At 40.0% G+C, this 23,229-nt stretch overlaps 1 protein-coding gene across 5 annotated transcripts; it reads left to right on the forward strand.

The window, feature by feature from the left end:
* Positions 1–198: 198 nt before the first annotated feature.
* LOC124138475 (tRNA pseudouridine synthase A-like) lies at positions 199–22,968 on the forward strand. 5 transcript variants are annotated; one of them, XM_048385142.1, is made up of 18 exons: positions 199–242; positions 2,325–2,435; positions 3,628–3,723; positions 4,756–4,850; positions 5,717–5,810; positions 6,851–6,919; positions 7,628–7,697; positions 9,420–9,520; positions 10,023–10,050; positions 12,295–12,373; positions 12,858–12,903; positions 14,179–14,272; positions 14,878–14,948; positions 15,645–15,689; positions 18,164–18,238; positions 19,104–19,174; positions 20,330–20,441; positions 21,341–22,968. In XM_048385142.1, the coding sequence occupies exons 1-18, from the start codon at positions 222–224 to the stop codon at positions 21,635–21,637; spliced, it is 1,575 nt and encodes a 524-aa protein (XP_048241099.1). In that variant the 5' UTR covers positions 199–221; the 3' UTR covers positions 21,638–22,968. The 5 variants fall into 5 exon arrangements, with proteins under 5 accessions (XP_048241099.1, XP_048241100.1, XP_048241101.1 ...); XM_048385143.1 differs by having other exon boundaries at positions 4,759–4,850; XM_048385144.1 differs by having other exon boundaries at positions 203–345.
* The last annotated feature ends 261 nt before the right edge of the window (positions 22,969–23,229 follow it).

Here is a 23,229-nt window from a genome sequence, read left to right on the forward strand (position 1 = left end):
CACTCCCTGGAAATAAAATAATTGCTCCCGGTAAGTATATTTTCAACGAAGGTCATAAATATTTGTATTGTTAAGATCATCACGTTCTATATTTATGAATGATGAATATAGTGAGACGAATTAAAATCGACAATTTGGTTTCAAATAGTTTCAGTTTCCGATTTTACAATGTACCGAATATTTGCAAAGGGCAGATAACTCCCAAGACCCAACATGGCGACATGCAGTGTACACATGGCTGTGTAGGTAATACTTTCGGTAACTCAACGCGAAGTTTTCAACTTATTGGAACTGATTTCAAGCAGTAGTGCCAGTGAGTGTTACAACACTAGTGCCCAACACAAGGTTTGTTAATTTTTGTAAATGCCAATTTATGTTTAGTGACGTTCAAAATAATTTTAAGCTTAGCTAAAAGTAAAACATTTTTGTGAACATTTCACCATGCTGCGTCAGCCAACTTGTGCTTCACCGACGGTAGCCTCGAAATCGTATGCTATGTACTACTCTGCTTTTATTATCTGATACCTCCCGATCGCTGTGATACGTAATACAGTTGGTAACCTCCTATTAGAGATTCCGATACTAAGTTTGCACCTGCCTCCTCAACTTCAGTGTGTGCGAGTGCTACGGATGTGCAATATAACTGGTATACCAGTGTGTTGCAATAAGTCCATATGCAATACACGTATCGCAATACAACCCTTGCGTATTAATTTTCCAATACGGCCACAGAAGAATTAACATGTAAGACAGGTTTCTTATTGATTAAAGAAGTACCCTTTGAACAATAGAGATATATTATTTGGGCCTTGATACTTATTACAATATGTATTGCAATACAGCTCTGAGTTTACCATGTTTACAGCCTCAGTTGTTGTTCCTCTTGTTAAAGGGTCCGTCAAAACACTTGACTCCTACGCATTTACCATTCGTTTACTGGTTAGTAACTAATTTTCATGCAACCCTGGTATTGTGCGCACATGATTGTTACTCGTTTTATTTTTGCTTGTTTTCATTAGAAGAGTGACATATTTATCTGGGAAAAATAACTGAAATAATTCTGGGTTAAATAAAATACAGGATTTGGACCCTACAGAAAATAAAATACATAAAATCATGAATGGGGGACAAATTCTGTGGTTGTACAGAGATACATACCACATTCTTTAGACACAGCAACAGTGCATGAATGTGAATTATTTTCTCACAGCGATTCCTAAAAGTTTGATTGCAGGAGGATATAGTAATTTAGTGTTGGCATATCTGTCAGCCAAGATAAGAAAAAGTTGGCCTTTGCATAGAGGATATTACCATATTTTCTTGAGTATACAATGGTATAGTGCACACTTTTTAAAAAAAAAAACACAGCTGTGTAGAAGGGGGCGCGCATTATACATGTTATACATGCCATAATGAATTTTTTAGTTTTTTTCCCCCAACGCAAAGACATTACTGTGAGCATGCAACACCCGAAATACCATGTCAATAAATCCGTACTGGAGTACACAATGTAATCTTGTAATTACACTGCCTGGTCATAAAAAGTGTTCATTGTATATCTGGACCATGTGGACTGATGTTTGTAACTTATTTCATTAATTTTATTCAAAATTACTTTTAATATTGTTTTAATTAATTTTGGCGAAATCGTGTGTGAAGAGATTGGAAGATCACACAACTCACCGTTATTAACAGCAACCATGGTCAGATTACAGCTATTGGTGCCTTGAAACAAACTTTAATTAGAGAATGGATGTATATCATAAATGCCATACTTTGACTCATTAAAAATCATATTTGTTGTAGTTTGACAAATCTATGTCAATATGTAGTTCTTGCGATCACGTGTGCGGAAGCGTCGATGGTGACTGGTCAAATTGTTCCATGTCAAAAAAATATCCGACAATAGCAATCTGCTGCATCGAAGTGCTATGTTTAGGGTTATTATTATTTTAAATATAGTTAGTAAAAGCTGTAACTAAAATAACATGATATTGGAATACTGTACTGACCAAGTTTCTTATCACCCATTCGTGTACCGGAATTCGCTGAAGGGGTATGGTGTAATTTGTTTCTGCACATAATATTGGAAAATCATTTTTCCAAAATACTGAATCCACTAGAGGGGAAGCACATTATACTTAGGTGCACACTATACTGAAGAAAATATTGTATCCATGTGTGTATCCATATCATTAATATCCTATATTTAGGAATTTAAAAAAATGGTTTATTCAAACTGTTTTATATTCCTAATATGTTCCTTATCGCTTTGTCTTATAATGTCAGAATTATGTGATAATATCATTTATATGATTTGACAGGAGGGGCTTCAGGAAAAGCAGATACGGATGCTTCGACGTCTATCAGCTTCTCTAGCTAGAATTATCAAGAAGACAGCAAATATGGCAGAGGCACTGGACCTTAGTAAACATGTGGGTATCCCAGTATATTATAATGTATACGATACACCAAGAACATTGAAGAATGAAGCATGGTTTATTTCACAATAAAACATTGTTCCATCATGACATCATTTCTGGAGATTCAAACATACAACAACAAACATACATTCAACCCCTGCAATTTGATGACGTAAATTGGATGACGTTATTTTTTAGAGGGAAGTGTCTTAGTTGTTCCCCATAGATGTAGCTGGGCAACGCAAATAAATGCAATGGCCGAATGGTCACTTCCAAATGTGAGCAAGATATCATGGCAATCTGTATTGGAGAAACAACAACATCGCTGTGACAATTGTGAGACTATCCGGGAGATACTAAACTTATCTTCCTTGTTCATAAAATGGACTTATCGTTCATTGCCGTGATCAAATTGTATTCATGGAGTCAATATTTAGATATGGGTAAATATTTTCAAATCTTGGACTTTTTCTAACACCCTTGAAGAGACTGTACATACTGTTGATATCTCATGTATAAAATAAATGAATAGACTCTTGTTCGATGTTTATCGTACAATAAAATACTGTCGGGAGAATAAACCACTCGGCGCTGTTCCCTCATGGTTTACTCTTCCTCCAGTGTTTTATTGGACAATAAACAATGACCAATAGTCATTTATTTCTTAAATACATCATGATTTGTATAAAACTTAACAGTCAGTCCTTTTATTGTGTAGATTGTGATAAATTAATGTTCTTATCATTCCCTCCATGATGGACAACAAGATGGAAACTTGAAGTGATTCAGTGCCAGTATTCGTGTGTCACAAAGTAATGCCACAGGGCAGCACATGGTACTGTGCACAGGTCACAACTCAGGTGAAGTTAAGCAACAATGGTCGCAGAGAGTCCTTGGATGGCTGACCATGCTTGGCTCCTGAGAGTTTCGAGGACTTTGGTCCTGACTTTGTTCAAAATGTGCCTCTTTTCACCCAGCAGTGAATGGGTACCCGGGAGGATGAGATAGGAATGTGGTTATTAACGTCGTACCGCCTCAGGGGCAGCATGGGTTGTATACTTCCTAGGGAGCTGAGAATGATGGTTAAGTGCTCACTGATCCAGTGACGGGGGCAATAATAATGTACTTAGTGAATGGAATTTGACGCTTACACTCCTCTACAGTATTCAGCCCATCCTGACACATGTCCACTACTATTTCCCAGGCTTCCCCAGAGCTAGGTATGGAGAAGAGGCCGTTGGAGAAGGACGAGAAAGATGCCCCTGACGAACAACCTGCACAGAAGAAAGTCAAACAAGAGGTTTGTTTAGCTCAGTCATCTTCCCGAGGCAAGGGGGTTAACAGTTTCCACCCTTGCAGAACTAGGCTGCAATTATGGAGTAATATTTTGGCTGGACTAACAAGTCTATGCATAGTCCAATCAAAATCCTGTAACAAAATCAACATCTGGTTCGTAAACTGCATTGCAGACTTCGGTTGATTGCAGGATTTGCAAAGCATGTGTACCGTAAACTTAAGAGTCAACAGATATTTTCCAAATCTTTTCATGTTTTTAATCACCTGTTTTGATGCACTTTGCAAAATAAAACTCGTTTTATTACAATATAGATCTTGATTATCGATCAGATCTTCTTCACTGGGCACCTCCATTTTGTTTGAAGCAAATGCAAGAGGTATGAGAGGTGGAATCTGATTGGTCAATAGGAGGGACATAAATCTTAGAGCCACTGGAGGCACTATGAGTATGATCAAACCCTATTTCAGCAAAGGCGGAAACTAGACTTTTACAGTCAGTGAACTTCCTTGCCTTGGGAAGATGAGCTCAGTGGGTGTTTAATATTCTAAATATAATACTTTAGGGTCAGTTCATTATATCAAGTATGGTTTTAATCCTAGTTACCCTGTCAGCATTAAGGGGATAAAACATGGACTGGTCGACCATGGAATCAGTGTCCTGAGTAGGGTGTCCATGATACACAGCAGCATGGTATTTCAGCACCTTAACCTGTTTAATTGTTAAACAAAGGCTTGTTTGTTAGTATTTTTTTAATTGTATTACAAAGTAAGATAATATCTCTGCACTGCAATTATGCTAAAATATTCACTGTGCTTATATGGCAGGTTTTTAACAGGTCATGGAATTGTCAGTGGAAAATGGGATTTTCATGAAATGTCTGTGCCTTTGACAGGCATTTCTAAGAAGTAGACAGTTTGGCCCTCACTCTATGAAGGTTCATACTCCAATGAACTCTCACAAAGTGAAAGTCATTTCTTGAATAATGTAGTTGTTATATGTAAACTGTTGTCCACTTTGACCCCTGTGGTGTTTCAGCAGCAGGTTGCCCCCATGCAGGGTCGGGCAGACAGGAAGAGGAAGGTGGCCATCTTGCTGGCCTACTGTGGTAAAGGATACTACGGTATTCAAAGGTATGAACTGGCCCGATAATAGTTACCATGGTTACGTTTGAAATGAGTCAAAACACTACATCTATGGAAGCCCTAACAGTGAAAATTGCTGGATGTCATGTTGTGTGTGGTACTTTGCTCATGATATCAACCACTGAATGTTGACGTATCTGACCCTGATTTGACTATTTACAGACTATTGAAACAGGTGGAATATTGCTGACTGGCATAAGGCAACATTCACTCACTCATCCTTTTTAGCCTAAGTTATAATCCTTTGTCAGCATTCAGGCTTGCTAACCTGGTTGATTGTGTGTCATCATACCCTAATGACGTGGTTTGTTGTTCACTATATCAATCACTGGAATGTCTGATCCAGACTTGGTATTTACAGACCACGTCATATATCTCGAATATTGCGGAGTGTAGCATTAAACAAAGACCAGATAAACAGTGTCTCAGCAGATATATAGTAACTGTGAATAACTTTGGCTTTACCCTGAACTATTATGATATACATGGCATATAAACTCTTATTAATATTGCAGGGCCAAGTTTGGTGTAGATATCCTCATTTTGTTAATTCAAGGACTGGGGCGGTCGGGTAGCCTAGTGGTCAAAGCGTTCGCTCGTCACGCCAAAGACCGGGTTCGATTCCCGACATGGGTACAATGTGTGAAGCCCATTTCTGATGTCCCCAGCAGTGATATTGCTGGAATATTGCTAAAAGCGGAGTAAAAGGTTCCTCACTCACTCACTGTTGCCAGGAGATGACTAAATGACATAACTACAAGCATTGTGTTACATTTTCTATCCTTTCTGCTTTCCCATAAAGGCAATGTGACAGTTAAATTTCCGGTTTAATTATCTCCATCATGTTTTAACAGAAACAAAGGATTTGACACCATCGAGGAGGAATTGCTGAAAGCGCTACTCAAGAACGAGCTCATTCCACAGGAACATTTTGACTGTCCTCAGAAGGTGAGGTGGACGTCCGTGGCAGTATAGGGGAGACCACTCTTGCCTCACTGTTTGGTTTCAGGGCAAACTAGGGGAGATCACTCCTGTATCTCTTAAGGTAACCCTACTAGTGTTTCAGGGCAGACAGTTGTAGTCCATTCCTTTCTTCCAGTTTGGTTTCAGGGCAGACTATGGACGCCTACACCAGTCTACTAATGTGTCACGGCCAAAATATGGTCGTCCACTCCAGTCTCCCCAGTGGGATTTCAGAACTAACTAGGGAAAACCACTCTTGTCTCGCTGTTTGATTTCAGGGCAGACTAACAAAGATCACTCCTGTCTCCCTATAGGGTTTCAGGGCAGATAATAGGAAACCATTCCATCCTTCCTATTTGGATTCTGGGCAGACTAGGGGAGACTACTCCTGTCTATCTGTGGTGTATCAGGGCCATAATATGGACGCCAACACCAGTCTCCCAGTGTGGTTTGAGAACAAACTAGGGTAGTACCCCTCTTATCTCAGTGGGTTTTATGGTAGAATAGGGAGAGACCGTTCCAATCTCATCATTAGGTTTCAGGGCTAGATAAGGGAGACAACTCCTGTCTCCCTGAGGGGTTCCGGAGCAGAATGGAGTAGGTCCTTCCTGTCTCCCTGTCTTTTAGAAACTTAGGGACATGAGGTTCTTTTTATCTGAAAAAAGAAGATCATAATTTATGTATTGGAGTCAATAACAAGGGTCCTTTGACAACAGTTTTTGTTTTTTTTTCTTCCGTTCCTGTTCTGTTCCCCATGGCGCCCTGGGTTAGATTATTTCCCCTGTAACCTGTGCATGTAATAAGTGACTAAATGGATCTGGTGGTCAGGCTCTGTGACTTGGTTGATTGTGTGTCATAGTACCCCGACAGAATAAGTCATTGCTCATGATATTGACCATTGGTTAACTCGGGCTCAACTATTTACAGGCCGTTGTGATAAAGCTGGAATATTGCTGACTGCAGCGTTAAGCAACAAGTAAACCATTATTGATGTTGTGTTGATTCGTCCCCTGTCTGTCTTACAGATGTCCTTCCAGCGAGCAGCCCGAACTGACAAGGGTGTCTCAGCCGTGGGAAATGTGGTGTCACTGAAGATATGTAGCTCGACTTTCATTCCCAATGATCCTTTCATTCAGTGAAAACTGTGACTTGAGCCAAGCTTGTCATATCAAGGTCCTAGTGACATTAATGCAAAAACCCTTAGTTTACCTTTGACCGTCCTATCTCAATGAAGGATGCACAGGTTCTTGAGCCAATCAGCTTCTAAATATACTGGCTTCATTTTTGTACCTCCTCAACGTGGATTGGCTGGTCAGAGAGATCAGCTGACTCGACCTCCAGTGGAGGTGCCCTCAAATCTTCACGCATAAGAGGTATCGCAAAATTGGAATCAAAACCTGTGTCTTTGGCAGATAAGCAAACAACACGGGAAGAATATTCTTCCACTATTAGCAAGACATTTGTAGCTGTACACTAAGCCGGATTCCAATTCTGTTTGGGTTTTATGTTCCATGCGGATCCAGGTTAGAATGGGTCTGCAGCACTTTATGGCTTGTCATAATAGGCAACTACATGGGTTTGGGTGGTCAGGCTCGGTGACTTGGTTGACGTGTCATCATACCCGACGCTATGGGATTGCTCATTATATCACCCACTGGTTTGTCTGGTCATGTGATATACCTGGGTTATGGCTGACTGCAATGCACAACAAACAAACAAACAAACAAACAAACACACTTTTACAATTAATTTCTGTTATATTTTCCATGATGATATGTTGACCTTGGTATATTTTTTTTTACATGTTGCTCAATCAGGACACTTTAGTGGACAACATCAATGCAAGCTTGCCACCACAAATCAGGGTTATTGGTGAGTAAGACAGTCAGGATTTGGACAAACCCCAGTCTGGTTTACACATACACAAGTAGTGTGTAAGCATGACCTGCAGATAATGGTTTACACATACACAAGTAGTGTATAAGCATGACCTGCAGATAATGGTTTACACATACACAAGTAGTGTGTAAGCATGACCTGCAGATAATGGTTTACACATACACAAGTAGTGTATAAGCATGACCTGCAGATAATGGTTTATACATACACAAGTAGTGTGTAAGCATGACCTGCAGATAATGGTTTACACATACACAAGTAGTGTGTAAGCATGACCTGCAGATAATGGTTTACACATACACAAGTAGTGTGTAAGCATGACCTGCAGATAATGGTTTATACATACACAAGTAGTGTGTAAGCATGACCTGCAGATAATGGTTTATACATACACAAGTAGTGTGTAAGCATGACCTGCAGATAATGGTTTATACATACACAAGTAGTGTGTAAGCATGACCTGCAGATAATGTATCTCAACATTACATGGCAAGCTGTTTCTTTAAACCTGCCTCATTGATATGTTTATGAAATCTTTGGTTGATAGGGAAATAAAAACAAAAATAAACATGAAATTTCAGATTTTTTTTCCAACTTTTTTTCAAGTCATATGAATATGTTGAGCAGTGCGTAGCCAGTTTGTCTTATTGTAACCATATTGAGTGCAAATGTATTTGGGGTACCCAGTAGATATTTATGTTTTCAGGTAAATTTCTTTCACTTTATATTTTTTAAGGGTTGGAAGATCGTAAGCCAATTTAAAGTCAGGTCTTAATATGAAAATGTATTGGTACTTTTCCATAGCACCAGGTGTGAGATAATCTCATTAAAATCAGATCTCAGTTCTCGCTATCGCTAAACAAGATCTGAGGACATCCCATTACGGGTCACGTCAGAACGACCTTTCATCCAGCCAATCAGAGTCGCTTACCAGATCATGAAAGTGACAGTCGGATTGTGTTTTCTAATCATGCAACCTCGAAATATTTAACAGAGGGTATTCCGAACGACAGTTACGGGTTTTATGATTATACCCATACAATCTAGGCCATCTGTAAGCCATTCCAGAATGTTCTTTTTATCAGTTTTAACATTTTTTAATTGAGAATATGTCAAAATATGTTTCGAAGTGTAGTCGCCAGTTTGAAACTAGTGTCCTAAAGCTTGAGAAAGCTGCCTTATGATTGGCTAATATCAATTTCTTGTCAGTCATTTCATTGATCGGTCAACGTTTGCGAAAGGTCGTTCTGACGTGACCCGTAATGGGATGTCCTCAAGGGCAGTATTCATAAAAGAACTTAAGTCTGAAAAAAACCTTAAGTTTAGACTTAAGAAAAATCTTAGTTTTTTTTATGAATACCGCCCCAGATCTTTGTTTTGCGGTAGCGAGAACTAAGATCTGATTTTAATGAGATTTGGTGTGAGACAGAATGATGTCACACTGGCATGACATCATGATAGGAGGAATGATGGTAAATGCTTATATGATAGTTGAATTGCTTTAAAAAAAGAAGAGGAAAAAAAAGGCAAAACAGGTAATCATGCCCCGTAAGCATGGATCGTTGCTCTTTGCTTTCAGTGACTGGTTGCCTGGTCCAAACTTGAATATTTTTATGCTGCCATGACAGCTGGAATATTGGTGACTACATCAATAAACAGAATTCACTCTCTCAGTGAATGTTTCAATATTTTCAGCCTACAGGAGAGCGACGAAAGCCTTCAACAGTAAGAACCAGTGTGGTGGCCGAACATACGCCTACATGACGCCAACGTACGCGTTTGCACCGCTCAAGAAGGTGGGTTGTTATGATGGCAGTTCACTGCCAAGTGACTTGGACTGGTCATTGATTATGTGACACAGTTCTATGTTTTGTGACGATGATAAAGATTTAGGGGCATGAAAAATGTTACATGTATTTTCAAGAGTCCAATACTGTACCAGACACACACATCATTCTAATCACTGTCATATGTTACCATGACATCACTGTAATTAGCTAAAACATTACATTACTTACAACCCAGAGGACAACATTCAATATGTGTAAAACAGTTATCTCCCTTATATTAGGATCTATTCTATCTGAAATAGGAAATGGATGTGCCAACAGACTCCAAACTGTGTATTAGGTGGCAACATATCATATCTTAACATCCCGATCCAAGAATCTGTGATAATGGTATGAATAGCAATACACTTTGATAATGTCAAGTAATCAATTCTGTTTTAAATCTATTAATCTAGAAATAATCTTGATGATAAAAGAAAGTCTGTAATGATATTTCTGTATTTTTCAGTTCATAACAGCAGAATATAGAATCACAGGTAAGACAAGACATGCATCATAAGAAGTGAGTTGTGTCTCCAGGCGTCATGCCTGAAGAATAGGTTGCCAGTACCAATGCTTGACATTGAGTCATACAAACAGTATCATGGGATTGTTCTAATGTGTGATCTCACTCAGTGTCGCTGTACCCCGGGTAGAACCAATCTCATTTACCAGTAAATCAGATCTTGGACTTGTGCTTTAAAAAATGAAAGCATTGGTTCTCAGGCAATGACTTTTGAAAATATAGTGAGGGAGGGTGGTGGTTTTTGGTTTTTGTTGCAATCTAGTATGTAACCAAATAAACAGTTGTGTACCATCAAACTGGGAAAGGGCCTCCCTACATAAACAAGCAAACAAACTCCTATTGCCGCCATTACCTTAACACAAGATGTGCAGTAAAGCAGTGCGCATGTAAAGGGAAGTAACTGCGTGCTATATTGGATCGCATTGTTTTTAAGTATTAGGATTTTGTTAAAAAAAATTTTTTTAAGGAAATAAAAATGAAACATACGGCAGAATTTCTGATAATGCAGGTGGTGCCTAAGAATCATGACTTTTATTATTTTTTGCCTTGGATACGATACCTCTCTGTGTGATGATCTGAGGACACATTCATAGGTGGTTGCATCAGTGGAAATTTCAAGTAAGCCATCAGTGTGGACTCTAAATTCTCAGTACGAGTGAGCGATGCATTTAGACCAACATGTCTGATTTCTGTATCTTGAAACACGAACTGGAACTAATAGTCCTGTATTTAGATATTAAGGCCATACCATTATATTGTGGGTTCTTTATACACATCCACTACAGCATGGCATGGCATCTACATGTGACCCGTAATGGGATGTCCTCGGGTCTTTGTTTAGCCATGGCAGGAGCTAAGATTTGATTTTGATGAGATTGGCGTTTGCCTAGTTTTGGAGTGGGGATAGGTTGCCAAGGGGTCATGACTTTGTATGCAGAGTTATGGCCCTTTAGCCGCAATGCGAGGCCACAACCAGGCTGTTGCTCTGATTCAATGAATGATGATGCATAACCTTATGAAAACCCTCCCTCCATCTGATTTGAATGAGTTTGGGCCATAGGTTTGTGTGTAACGTTTAGCATACCGGAAGCAGCATATGAATCATAAGTTGAAGTGGTGCTTTGGTTGAAATGTAATGTACTGTCCGACATGATTGCTGCACCAAACATTAGACATGCTGAGAAGTAAATTTATAACATTGGCATTGGTGTGAAGTAATTTGACTTGAAATGTAGAAACATTGGGACAGTAATGATCACACTTCAGATGATGTGAGGTGAAATTGGGTTTAATCTTGTGTTCAAGGTTTTTTCACACTTGTGTGTGGTTGTTTATACTAGTCTGGACTGGTTTTATAGTGCTAGCCCACTGAGATACCATGCTGCAGTTGTATGTCATGGATACCCCAGTCATGCTTGTTATACTATCTGGGGGCACGGTTTGCCCAGTCATCGCATTTCGCTGTGCAGAGTTGCGTCCCTTGGGCACACCAGAAACCTATGATTGTGGGTTCGAATCCAGGTTCGCCCCGATTATGTTTCTAGGTTTGTCAGCACCATGCCCATGCTCGTGGGTTTCACCGAAGTGGTAAACGTCTGAGACCTGCATCACTTCGATATAACTGGAATACTGTTAAAAGCAGCGTTAACCCAACTCACTCACTCACTCACTCACTCACTCACTCACTCACTCACTCACTCACTCACTCACTCACTCACTCACTCACTGTTATACTATCTCTGAGGACTCATCAGTCGTTGTTTGTGCTATCTTTGTAAATCTAGCACACCACACACTTGTCAATAAAAAACTTTAAAACTTTATTGACAAGTGTTCATAAATTTTGATATCAAAAGACAAAAAGGTGGGATTCTTTTTATTATCCAAAATCAACGTTGTCTATTTTGCGACAGTAATAACCTGTGTCTTGAGTGAAGAAGGTACAGCTGAACAGCTTCAGTGAAAGAGAGATTAGTGATGTCATTTGATTGTGATATCATGGTTACTGATGACATCACAATGACCTGAAAAGCATTGATACACAATTTCATTGTTGTGATATCTCTTAGATGTTGCTTGATCTCATCCCAGCGATATCTCCTGTGCAGACGTCAGTTTTGGATGATAAATACATACAGAACTCAAATACTGTTCAAACCAAGGCCACTTACTTTAGACAGAGGAAAATGGTTGATTCACTAATTGTTTGTTTCAGAGGATATCATCACAGAGGTCAACAGAATTCTTGCTATGTACAAGGGAACTCACAACTTCCACAACTTTACCTCCGGCATGTAAGTCTGAAAGCTGTGTACCAAAACATATTAATGTGTCCCCAGCGAGTTGTGAGAGGCGACTATCAGGAACCCATGGGGATTCTGAGCTATGCTATCAGTCCCCAGCAACCTATCCTGGTTGTAAGATCATTATATCAGTCCCTGGATAATCTGGGATAGACATAATTAGCAGGCCTCTGTCATGTAGCTGGAATATTTCTGAGTATAGCATTGAACAACAAGCAAATATACAACTGAAGAAACAGCTTCCTAAGAGGAGCTTAGATAATTTCCCAGTTGTTTTCTATTTTGAACAGACAAACATGTTTTCTCAATATGCCAAGAGCCAGGAGAATTATTTTTGTTAAAATTGATTTAATGTTAATTTACTATCAAACAGTATTTTCATACATCTACCTGTATAAATCTTTTTGAATTGTGCAAACTTTAGTGTTCCAGCCTTGTCATCCCATTTCATAAATTGTTATGTAATTTGTTCCAGAAAACCTGATGATCCTAGCGCCAAGAGATATATCATTAGTTTTGAGGTACGTTCCTTACTGTATTTACGTAGAGGGGAATGTCCGAATAACTCTCCATTCCTCAAAAATAATGGAGCAGAGGCGCCGCAGGAATGGAGAGTTATGAGGATATTCCCCTACTTTTACTCATTCCTACTTTTACACTTTGACAAAATATTCTGTTGTGGAAAATATTTGAAAAATAAACCAGATCTCTTTGTAGATTGTATTTATACTGCGTGAGTCAACTTGCGTGATGCACGAGGAATAAGTTCTCTGGCACTTTTGCACGTGCACCAAGCTCCGTCACGAGCTGACATTTACAATGCATGGTACACGGCTCTTCATCATTTCATTGTGTCCTGAACTAGTATTTATCAATCGCTTGCACATTGTCAATTCATGCTGACAGGAATAATAGGAAATATGGAGTCCCGAACAAGGATATATATATTACCTGATTTGTTTTTCTCGTCAAAGGTTTATCTAATTGCTATAAATATGAACATTATTGTACATAACCTGCTCTAACACAGAATATATAATTGCTATAAATATGAACATTATTGTACGTAACCTGCTCTAACACAGAATATATACTAGCTTTTAAGCATTATGCAAAATGATGAAAATATTTAATAGTTAATTTCACACCATACCTTTATGTGCCGCCGTAGCTTAGGTTGACAATAACACGTTCTCAAATCAAACAATGCGGGTTTGAACCCCGCTGGCGACACATGTTTTTTCTGAAAGAAAATGAAAATATTCACTTGACAATAAATGTTAAAAAATAGTTCCATCTATTCCAAGTGGAAATTAATTCAAATGTTGATTCAAGATAATGTATAGTTGACAAACAACTCTTTCTGAAAAATAATGGAGCGTTCAAACAATAGAATGACGTCACAGATGTGTTTTAAATATGGGGTAGTGGGTAAAGTGTAGACTGTTCCTTACGTGGGTACAACATGTGAAGCCCTTTCTGTTGTCCCCTGCTGTGATATTGAGGGAATATTGCTGAGAGTGGGGTAAAACCAGAAGCACTCTGTCTACATTTAACTTAGAAAGAATGCTAGATCCCCAAATGCCCGATGTGGTATGGATGTGTTTATACTTTTTGCAAGAACCTATCTCGCATGTAAACAAGCAAACTAAATTAAATTTGATGCAAGTACGTTTTGTGAAGGGATAAATGAATGTTGCATGGATTCCTGATTAGTACCCCCTTTACTACCTTACTAATGAAACGTATCAGGTGTGCAGTGTCACCATGACCACGATCCTTCTCTCACCTTCCAGTGTGGCCAGCCGTTTGTAACAGATGGCACCGAGTTTGTTGTCTTGAGGGTCAAAGGGCAGAGCTTCATGCTTCATCATATACGGAAAATGATCGGTAAGTAGACCGTGATCACATTGACTTGAGTAGACCTTGATCACATCCACTTGAGTAGACCGTGACCACATCCACTTGAGTAGATCGTTATCACATTGACAGGCGTAGACAGTGATCACATCCACTTGAGTAGACTGTGATCACATCCGTTTGAGTAGACCGTGATCACATTGACTGGAGTAGATCGTTATCACATTGACTGGAGTAGACCGTGATCACATCCACTTGAGTAGACCGTGATCACATCCACTTTTCACTTAGTTGGTGTTATTGTGGGACATGTATATCATTTATCAATGGTTACAGTTAAAAACTGTTTGGTTTGGTTGTCTTCTTGTCCCAAACCACTAAAATGTAAAAATGTGTTGCCTCCCCTAGATGTACCAGGATCCTGTGATCGTGGTTTTGATTCACAGATTTTCTCTGGCTATGATTCTTGGTTGATCAGCACAATACCAATACTCAAAAGTTTCACCCAAGTGGTTAACAGTTACTACTAGCGTCATGTCAGACTTTCCTCCCACACTTAACTGACATGCAGTGATATAACTTATATACCTCTTGAAAGCAGAGTTAACAAAAACTCACTCACTCACTCACTTCAGGACTGATGATAGCCATTGTGAAAGGCTACTGTGGCGAGGAGGTGATGGAGAAAGCATGGCAGCCGGACAAGGTGGGTCAACATGGCGATCTGTGGCACTCGCATTGCTCCAGGGAATCTAGCTAATGGTCACTCACATAACACCAAGATACTAGCCAAAGTCACTTATATTTTACCACAGATACCAGCCAATAGTTAGCATCAGCCCTAAGATAACTTGCATTAGATATTTCTTTAATGTAGAATTCCAGTTAAGTCTAAGTGTTCAGTACCCAAAATATGTCATGTGAATATATACACTAAGTTCATAGCTTAGGCTAAAGAAAAGGAATGAATTGGTTCTCAGACAATGGCTTTTAAAAATATAGTACGGGCGGGCGTTTTTCTTTTCTTTTCTTAGTTGTTCAAACTAGTATGTAACCAAATAAACAGTTGTGTAACCAAATACAATCAACCTTGGAAAGGGCCTCCCTACATAAATGTTTTCCTTGATGAGTAAATTACTGGAATACAGTATTTGACTACCATTGGAGTTGGAATGTTTAAGGATTTTTTTTTGATTTTTTGATTTTTTTTTTTAAATGGAAATAAAAACGAAATGTGCAGTGAACTTCATGATGATGCAGTCAGTGCCTGAGAACCAAGACCATTATTTTTTTAGCCTTATTGCTGACATTGTTGTGCTGTGACTGCATTTGAGTTAGTTTGACCATGTCTGGTGTGTGACTGCAATAGAGTTAGTTTGACCATGTCTGGTGGTGCTTGCAGGTTGATGTACCGAAGGCCCCTGGAGTTGGTCTCATGCTGGAGCAGGTATGTTTTTACGGGATATGTCGACTCTAAAATATTGATAAGTTGAAAAAACATACAGAAACACTATATATTTTATTCCAGCTGTTGTGCAAGCCTATGAGTTGATCACAAATAACTTATGTTGATCTACAGCACTGGATTAACACTTGGCTGGGTGTGAGAACTGATTCAGCTGTCGGTGCATTGCAATAGGCAATAATTTTTTAATTTGACGTTTACACGATATACAGCTTTTCCATTGGACGAGAGGTCGGTCACATGACTGCAAAGTTGACATTCATAAGTGTATGAACGACACAATTTGACGTTCATACGTTTTTCACGAGAACTTGAAATGACATAAACACTGATGGACTACTTCCACATTCCTGGGGAAACCCCTGGGAATTCCCTAGCATGAAAACATACATAAGCATTATTTCTGATCATTTAGAACCTTTAATCTTGGTCTCAGCATTTCAGTATACATTGAGAAACCTTGACCTTGAAGAGAGCTTGACTGCATGATTGTTCACGAATTTCCTCGCTACGGCCCATCCTAATGAACAATGAAAAAATGCACATCCAAACTATCGTCAGTATCGACTCAATCTGTGTCTAGGCTGACAGTGACCGTCTCCAGCAATCTACGAATTTACCTTGGTGTCTGTTTGACGCATCTTTAATCACCTTTCAATAATCGGTCAGTTGATCAATGATGACTAACACATGTAACCGCCACAGGTTCATTAACAACTTTGGAAATCCTCCCGTCACGTTTATCGTGTCGGCCATTTTAACGTCTTGTACTTGATGTAAATGTATTACGACGCGCTGTCATTGTGACTAACTTACTGAGGTAGTTCATTACAGACCTTTCTCATCTAATGGGGATATTATATGAACATATGTGTTGCATAAGATGTTTCTGAAGAGCAATTTCTGCATCCATACGCTCACCTCTCTTTTTGGGGAACTATTTTATTCCACGATATAGCTGGTTGTTGTTTGGCTGTCAGTGTAAACATGAAGTCACACGTACTAAATAAAATTGTGTTTAGATCTTGGCCTACGTCCTTTGAGGAAAGAAATTGTGATAAAAAATTATAAGAATTGACTTTCACTTTGTGTGAGTTCATTGGAGTATGAACCTTCATAGAGTGAGGGCCAAACAATGTATGAACGTCGTTGCAAGCTCCGACGTTAATACAGTTTGGCCCTCACTCTGTGCAGGTTCATACTCCAATGAACTCACAGAAAGTGAAGGTCAATTCTTAAATGACCCCATGGCAGTACATCAATTACAGGTTAAAAGAACCAGTGAAGATACGGGTTAGAATTGGTCTTCAGCAGCCCAAGCTTGTTGTAAGAGGTGACTTACGGGATTGGGTGGTCAGACTCACTGACTTGCTTGATGCATGTCATCATGTTCCAATTACGTAGATTAATGCCCATGTAATCAATCCCTGGATTGTCTGGTCCAGATTGGTTTATTTATGGACTGCCATGATATAGCTGGAATATTGCTAAGTGCTGGATTAAACAAACAAAGTACTTGTTAAAAGTATTAGTAGATGTAATAAGAGTGAAAACAACTCCGAATCATTTAGTTTTACTTCGTTTTGATACCAAATACACCAGTCGTGAAGAGACACATGGTTATCAATTTAAGAAGCCAGTGGGTACTAGAAAGCTCCGGGGGAGAATAGGTCTTCAGCAACCCATGTTTGTCATAAAAGGCAACAAAGCTTGTCATAAGAGGCGACTAACGGGATCGGGTGGTCAGGCTCGCTGACTTGGTTGACGCGTGTCATTGCATCCGAATTGTGTGGGTGGATGCTCATGATGTCAATCACTTGATTGTCTGGTCCTGGCTCGATTATTTACAGACCGCAGAGTTAAACAACAAACAAACAAACACCAGTTAGATCAAGTTAATAATGTTAAATTCAGTTTACAACTTTCAACTTTCAAAGCAATCTGCTGAATCCCCTCTAAGAAATGTGAAATGTCTTTTGATAAAGATGTTTCCCCAAACAATCCGTAAACCAAGAAAATATATTTCTTGCCAAATCTATTGGAAGTCTTGTAGAATCCATTTGAGCTGCTCGTTACTGCCTCCATGGTGTAGTGGATCAAGCATCTGGCCGGAGAGCAGGTCAGTAGTTTGATCACCAGGCGCATCATACCAAAATGCTTTAAAAGAAGATACTTGTTCCTGGGATAAAACAAGGACTGGTCGGCTCGGAGTCAGTTATACTGTGTCTGTGTGGGGTATTCATGTTAGACTGCGGCATGGTATCTCAGTGGGCTAGCATTATAAAACTAGCACTAGTCCAGACTAGTACAAACAGTATATCAATATGAGTGAAATAGTCTTGAACACGGCAATAAACATCATATAGCCCATTTCATTTTGTCTCTTTTGGGGCAGTTTGGATGTTCCTTGTCCCTTGTCTCATCTGCATCATCAAATTTGATCATTTCTATGATAGCTCCATTATGACGGCTACAACAAGAGGTTTGGCAAAGATGGAATGCACGAAGCGCTGGACTGGTCAGAATACGAGGTACAGTAACACCACTGGGAAGGCAAAAGGTGTGAGAGTGTGGGTGACCTCACCATTTAGGCAAGTGTGAGTTAGGTGTGCAGAGTTACCTCCCATGGTCATATCAGACCAGTGTGGCCCTGATAATGAGCCATTCTTAGCACAGGGATCTCCGCAACCACAGTAAACTCTGTGGCTGCATCCTTGATGTGATCATGGGTTTCGAATCCCAGATTTCCCCTCATTATGATTCTTGGTATGTCGGCATCATGCCCATACGTGCGGGTTTCACCCAAGAGGTAACAACTACAGCTCAAGTCTCATCAGGCTTTCCTCCAACATTAAGCTGACTCACCGCGATATAACTAGAATACTGTTCAAAGCGGCATTTAACCCAACCCACTCACTCACTTTGAAAGTGATATGTTGTAGAGTGATGTGTTAAGCAAAACAGAGGACCAGTGAAGAACCGGGCAGAGAAGAGGTCTTCAGAAACCCATGCTTGCCGTAAGAGGCGACTATGCTTATCATAAGAGGTGACTAACAGGATTGGGTTGTCAGTCTCGCTGACTTGGTTGATGCATGTCATTGCATGGATTGATGCGCATGATGTCAATCACTGGATGTTTTGGTCCAGACTCAATTATTTACAGACCGCTGGAATATGTCTGAGTGCTGCGTTAAACAACAAACAAACAAAAAGGGATAAGCTGAGTGAGTACATAGGGGGGTCCCCTATGCACTTTTGAAAAACAAATATAGTATGTTGTAGGCAGTAAAATTATCTGTTAGAGTATTTTGATATTTTGGTCCCCTTTTCAAAATGCTGGATCCGCCCTTGGAGTAGGTTGTGTCTTGATTGGTCTTAACTGTTTTTCTTCCACAGGACGTGCTGGAAAATTTCAAAAAGGAGCATATTCTCTCCCACATAGTCAAGTCTGAGATAGAGGAAAGTGTGTATCCTTTGTGGGTTCTGTGGTCAGGCTTCCCCATGAGGCGCAGGAATCTCCTCTAAAGGCATCATCCGTACTTCAAGGGTCTGAATACCGTCCCTCCATCACCTGTGAATACGTATGGCTGCAGTTGTACTTCAAGGGTCTGAATACCGTCCCTCCATCACCTGTGAATACTCATGGCTGCAGTTGTACTTCAAGGATCTGAATACCGTCCCCCCGTCACCTCTGAATATGTATGGCTACAGTAGTACTTCCAAGGGTCTGAATACTGTCCCTCCGTCACCTGTGAATACGTATGGCTGCAGTAGCACTTCACGGGTCTGAATACAGTCCCTACGTCACCTGTGAATACGTATGGCTGCAGTAGCACTTCACAAGACTAAATACCGTCCCTCCGTATACGCAAAACTGGCCGTCATCCTACTGAACACGCTCTCCACTGCTGTACAGCTCTGTGCATCACATCTTGATCATCCCATGTGTCTGTCTCCATTCAGTGATCAGAGTTAAGGGGGTTGTGGGGTCCTATTGTATTTGATTCAGGGGACCCTCTAAATTTTTAATTTTTGACATTAGGGTTACTACATGTATCCCTTGAATCTCATGCTCAACTTCAGAAACTGCCATTCTGTTTTGATAAATACCCTGGACCCTTTCAAACACAGCTTCGTTTCAGAAGTGACATTACCACTCTCTCATCACTTAACACGGGTAGCCCAGTTGCCTAAGGCGCCGCGATTCGCTGTGCAGAGTTGCGTCCCTTGGGCATGCCAGAAAACTATGATTGGGGGTTCGAATCCCAGTTCGCCCCGATTATGTTTCTAGGTTTGTCAGCACCATACCTGTGCTCGTGGGTTTCACCAAAGTGGTAAACGTCTGAAACCTGCATCACTTCGGGCTTTCCTCCCACATTAAGCTGACACGCCGCGAAATAACTGGAATACTGTTAAAAGCGGCGTTAAACCCAACTCACACACACACACACTTAACACAAAATTTCTCTCATTCACAAATCAACCAATCAAAATGCCTTCTCTGAGGTATAAAACTGATTTCAAAATCAGGGCCTGCAACGAGCTAGCCTTTGATAGATAGTTCAACTATTTTTTTATAAGCTTTGTAGCTTTACCCAAACCTTGTTGACCTTGACCTCCAGTATGTTGAAGTGGCTCGGGACGATGCACTTCCACAAGTTTGACATAAAGGAAGAGGAAGTGCCTCGGTGGAAAATGTTCAAAATCTATGGTGATCTCTCAAAGGAAAAGGGGGTGAGTAGGTAACATTAACCTGGCATTGATGCACATTGATTAGGTCAAGGTGACCAGTTCACCTATTACAAATAATCCATGGATGAATCAGCAAACAAATTATGATCGACTGTCTGTCATCTTCGCACACAATAAATGGTTAAAATGTTGAAGATATGTGGTGTAATGCATGATAGAGACAATCCTGTTACTATTTACAGATAGTTCGCCTTTGCAAGTAGGGTTCCATCTTCCCGAGGCAACGAAGTTATGTGACTGTAAAAGTCTAGTTTCCACCCTTGCCGAACTAGGCCTGAATTTCTGGGTTCGATCGAAGCGCCACCAGTGTTATGTCCTTTCTATGTCCCTCCTGTTGACCAACCAGATTCCACCTCATATCACTTGAATTTGCTTCAAACAAAATGGTGGTGCCCAGTCAAGACGATATGGTCGATAATCAAGATGTATATTGTAATAAAATAGGTCTTACTTAGCGAAATGCATCAAATCACATGAGCATCTGGACTAAAAACATGAAAAGATTTGACAAATATCTTTTTGATGCCAAGTTGACGATTTACATGCTTTGCGAATCCTACAATCAACCGAAACCTGCATGGCAGTTTACAAATCGGATGTTGATTTCATTATGCGATTTTGATTGGACTATGCAGATTCGTTATCTAATATAACTCCATTATTCCAGCCTGGTTCAGCAGTGGTGGAAACTGGACTTTTATAGTCAGTTCTCCCTTAGGAAGATGATAGGGTTCATTTGTGATATACACACCTGCCAGTTGTGCGTGATACTGTTGCCCTATGATGCAATTTTTTAAGAACATTGAGGTGAGTACGACAGCCTTACGTGTTAGTCTAGTAGAACACTCTTGCCTGCAGTTATCTAAGTTCTATGTCTATAGGGCAAGAAACAAGATGGTACCGATGACTCGTCCGATTCCGCAGACTTGACCGACAGTGGAACAACATTGAACAAGGACAACACAGTAGCAGCTGGGGATGCTACAGTCGTCACGGAGGACAAATCAGAGATGATCATGTCAGGTGAAACCAAAACTCAGGATCCCAAATCAGAGGAGACAACATCGGATGCCAAAGGTGAGGAGTCAGGTGTCAAATCTGGTACAGTGACAGACTCCAACTCCAAGAACTGTGGTGAAAAGGTAGACACCAGTCCAGGCAGCGTTGTCCAGAGCTGATGATTCAAGCCGCGGGGAAAGAAGCAAGCTTGGGGTTGAATATGCATCATTGAGGTCATGTTAATAAGGGGCGGTCAGGTAGCCTAGTGGTTAAAGCGTGCGCTCATCACGCTGAAGACCCGGGTTTGATTCCCGACATGGGTACAATGTGTGAAGCCCATTTCTGGTGTCCCCCGCCGTGATATTGCTGGAATATTGCTAAAAGCGGCTTTAAAACCATACTCACTCACTCATGTTAATTAGAATGTGAGCCCCATCCTCGATTATCCAGGGATATATCTTCATTCTATGATGATTAATACCCTGGATCCATTTGCCATCACGTCTTCTGAAAATGACATAAGCTTTTCAATCTCTCATCACTAACTTCTCTTGGGAGTGTTATTTGATTGGATGGCTGTTTTGGACGTCTTGTTATTCACATCATGCTTAAGGCAGAACTATGGATCTAGGGTATATGCAGTGGAGATATAATATCCATGCATCAAGGATGCTCGAACCAACTCCCACTTACACGGCCTTATATACTCACCACTAAAAGAAACGTGAACTATACCAAAATGTACGTTTAGATGTTTCCAATGTGTACCACTTAATGACAAAACTAATCTCTTGAAAATGAGCTGTTCTTCATATATAAACCAACTTGTATGGTATTCATGTTTCTTTTGGCGGTGAGTATAGAAAGTACCATTTAGGTCAAAAGAAATTATTTGCAATAAATGAACTTTTTAATCGCTTCATATTTATTACACCCCATGAAACATTTGATGGCTGTTTGTGTTAAGATACCTTTATATAACAAAATTTCAAGATATGATTTAATTATATTTTATCTTGTCAGCTAAATGTATGAATCTTCTAAAAATACCGTATTCGACTGAATAAGCGCCCAGAGTGATATTTGCTACGATATTGGCTAGTGAACAATCCCAATTAGCACCCCTTCCGATTGATCAATGTACACAAGACTTATTTATTCATGTATTATACTCGTACTGGTGTGTTATATGGGCGATTAAATTCTGGAAAATATATCTCGTGTAAAATACGCACAGACTTTTCTTTTGTATCATTTCAGGCTGTCAGCTTAAACCACAAAATTTTACAATCTTTCAACTTTACCAAAATTATATTCTAATAAGAGCACCCTGGGTGCTTAATATGTCGAATACGGTACATCCTTTTTCTTAAAAATTTCCACGCCAAGTGCAACTATTTGGAGGATGTATATCATGTGGATGGATATAAGAAGTATTTGTGCAATGAGGGACCATGGAGTCCAACATTATCTGTATATATGTCATTGTAATAAAACATCCTGAAGAGAGCGTCATGTGTTTGAAAACAGCTTCCAGACTCAGCTCCAACATCTTGTAGGATGTGGGAAACTCCAGCAATGACTGGGGAATCTGACGAGGGGGTAGTCGACCACTCGCACAGCCGGGTACCTTCACGTGCCGACGGATGGCACCTACTCATTGATCTACCAAGCACGAGGATTGGATCCCGCCCTCTAAATGCAGGATCTAATAGTACCATGTTCTCAGATTTAGAAGTTTGTTTCATAAACTAAAACTAGCCAGATCAGT

Source organism: Haliotis rufescens, unplaced genomic scaffold, assembly GCF_023055435.1.
Source record: "Haliotis rufescens isolate VD_foot unplaced genomic scaffold, xgHalRufe1.0.p SCAF_54, whole genome shotgun sequence".
Classification (NCBI taxonomy): domain Eukaryota; kingdom Metazoa; phylum Mollusca; class Gastropoda; order Lepetellida; family Haliotidae; genus Haliotis; species Haliotis rufescens.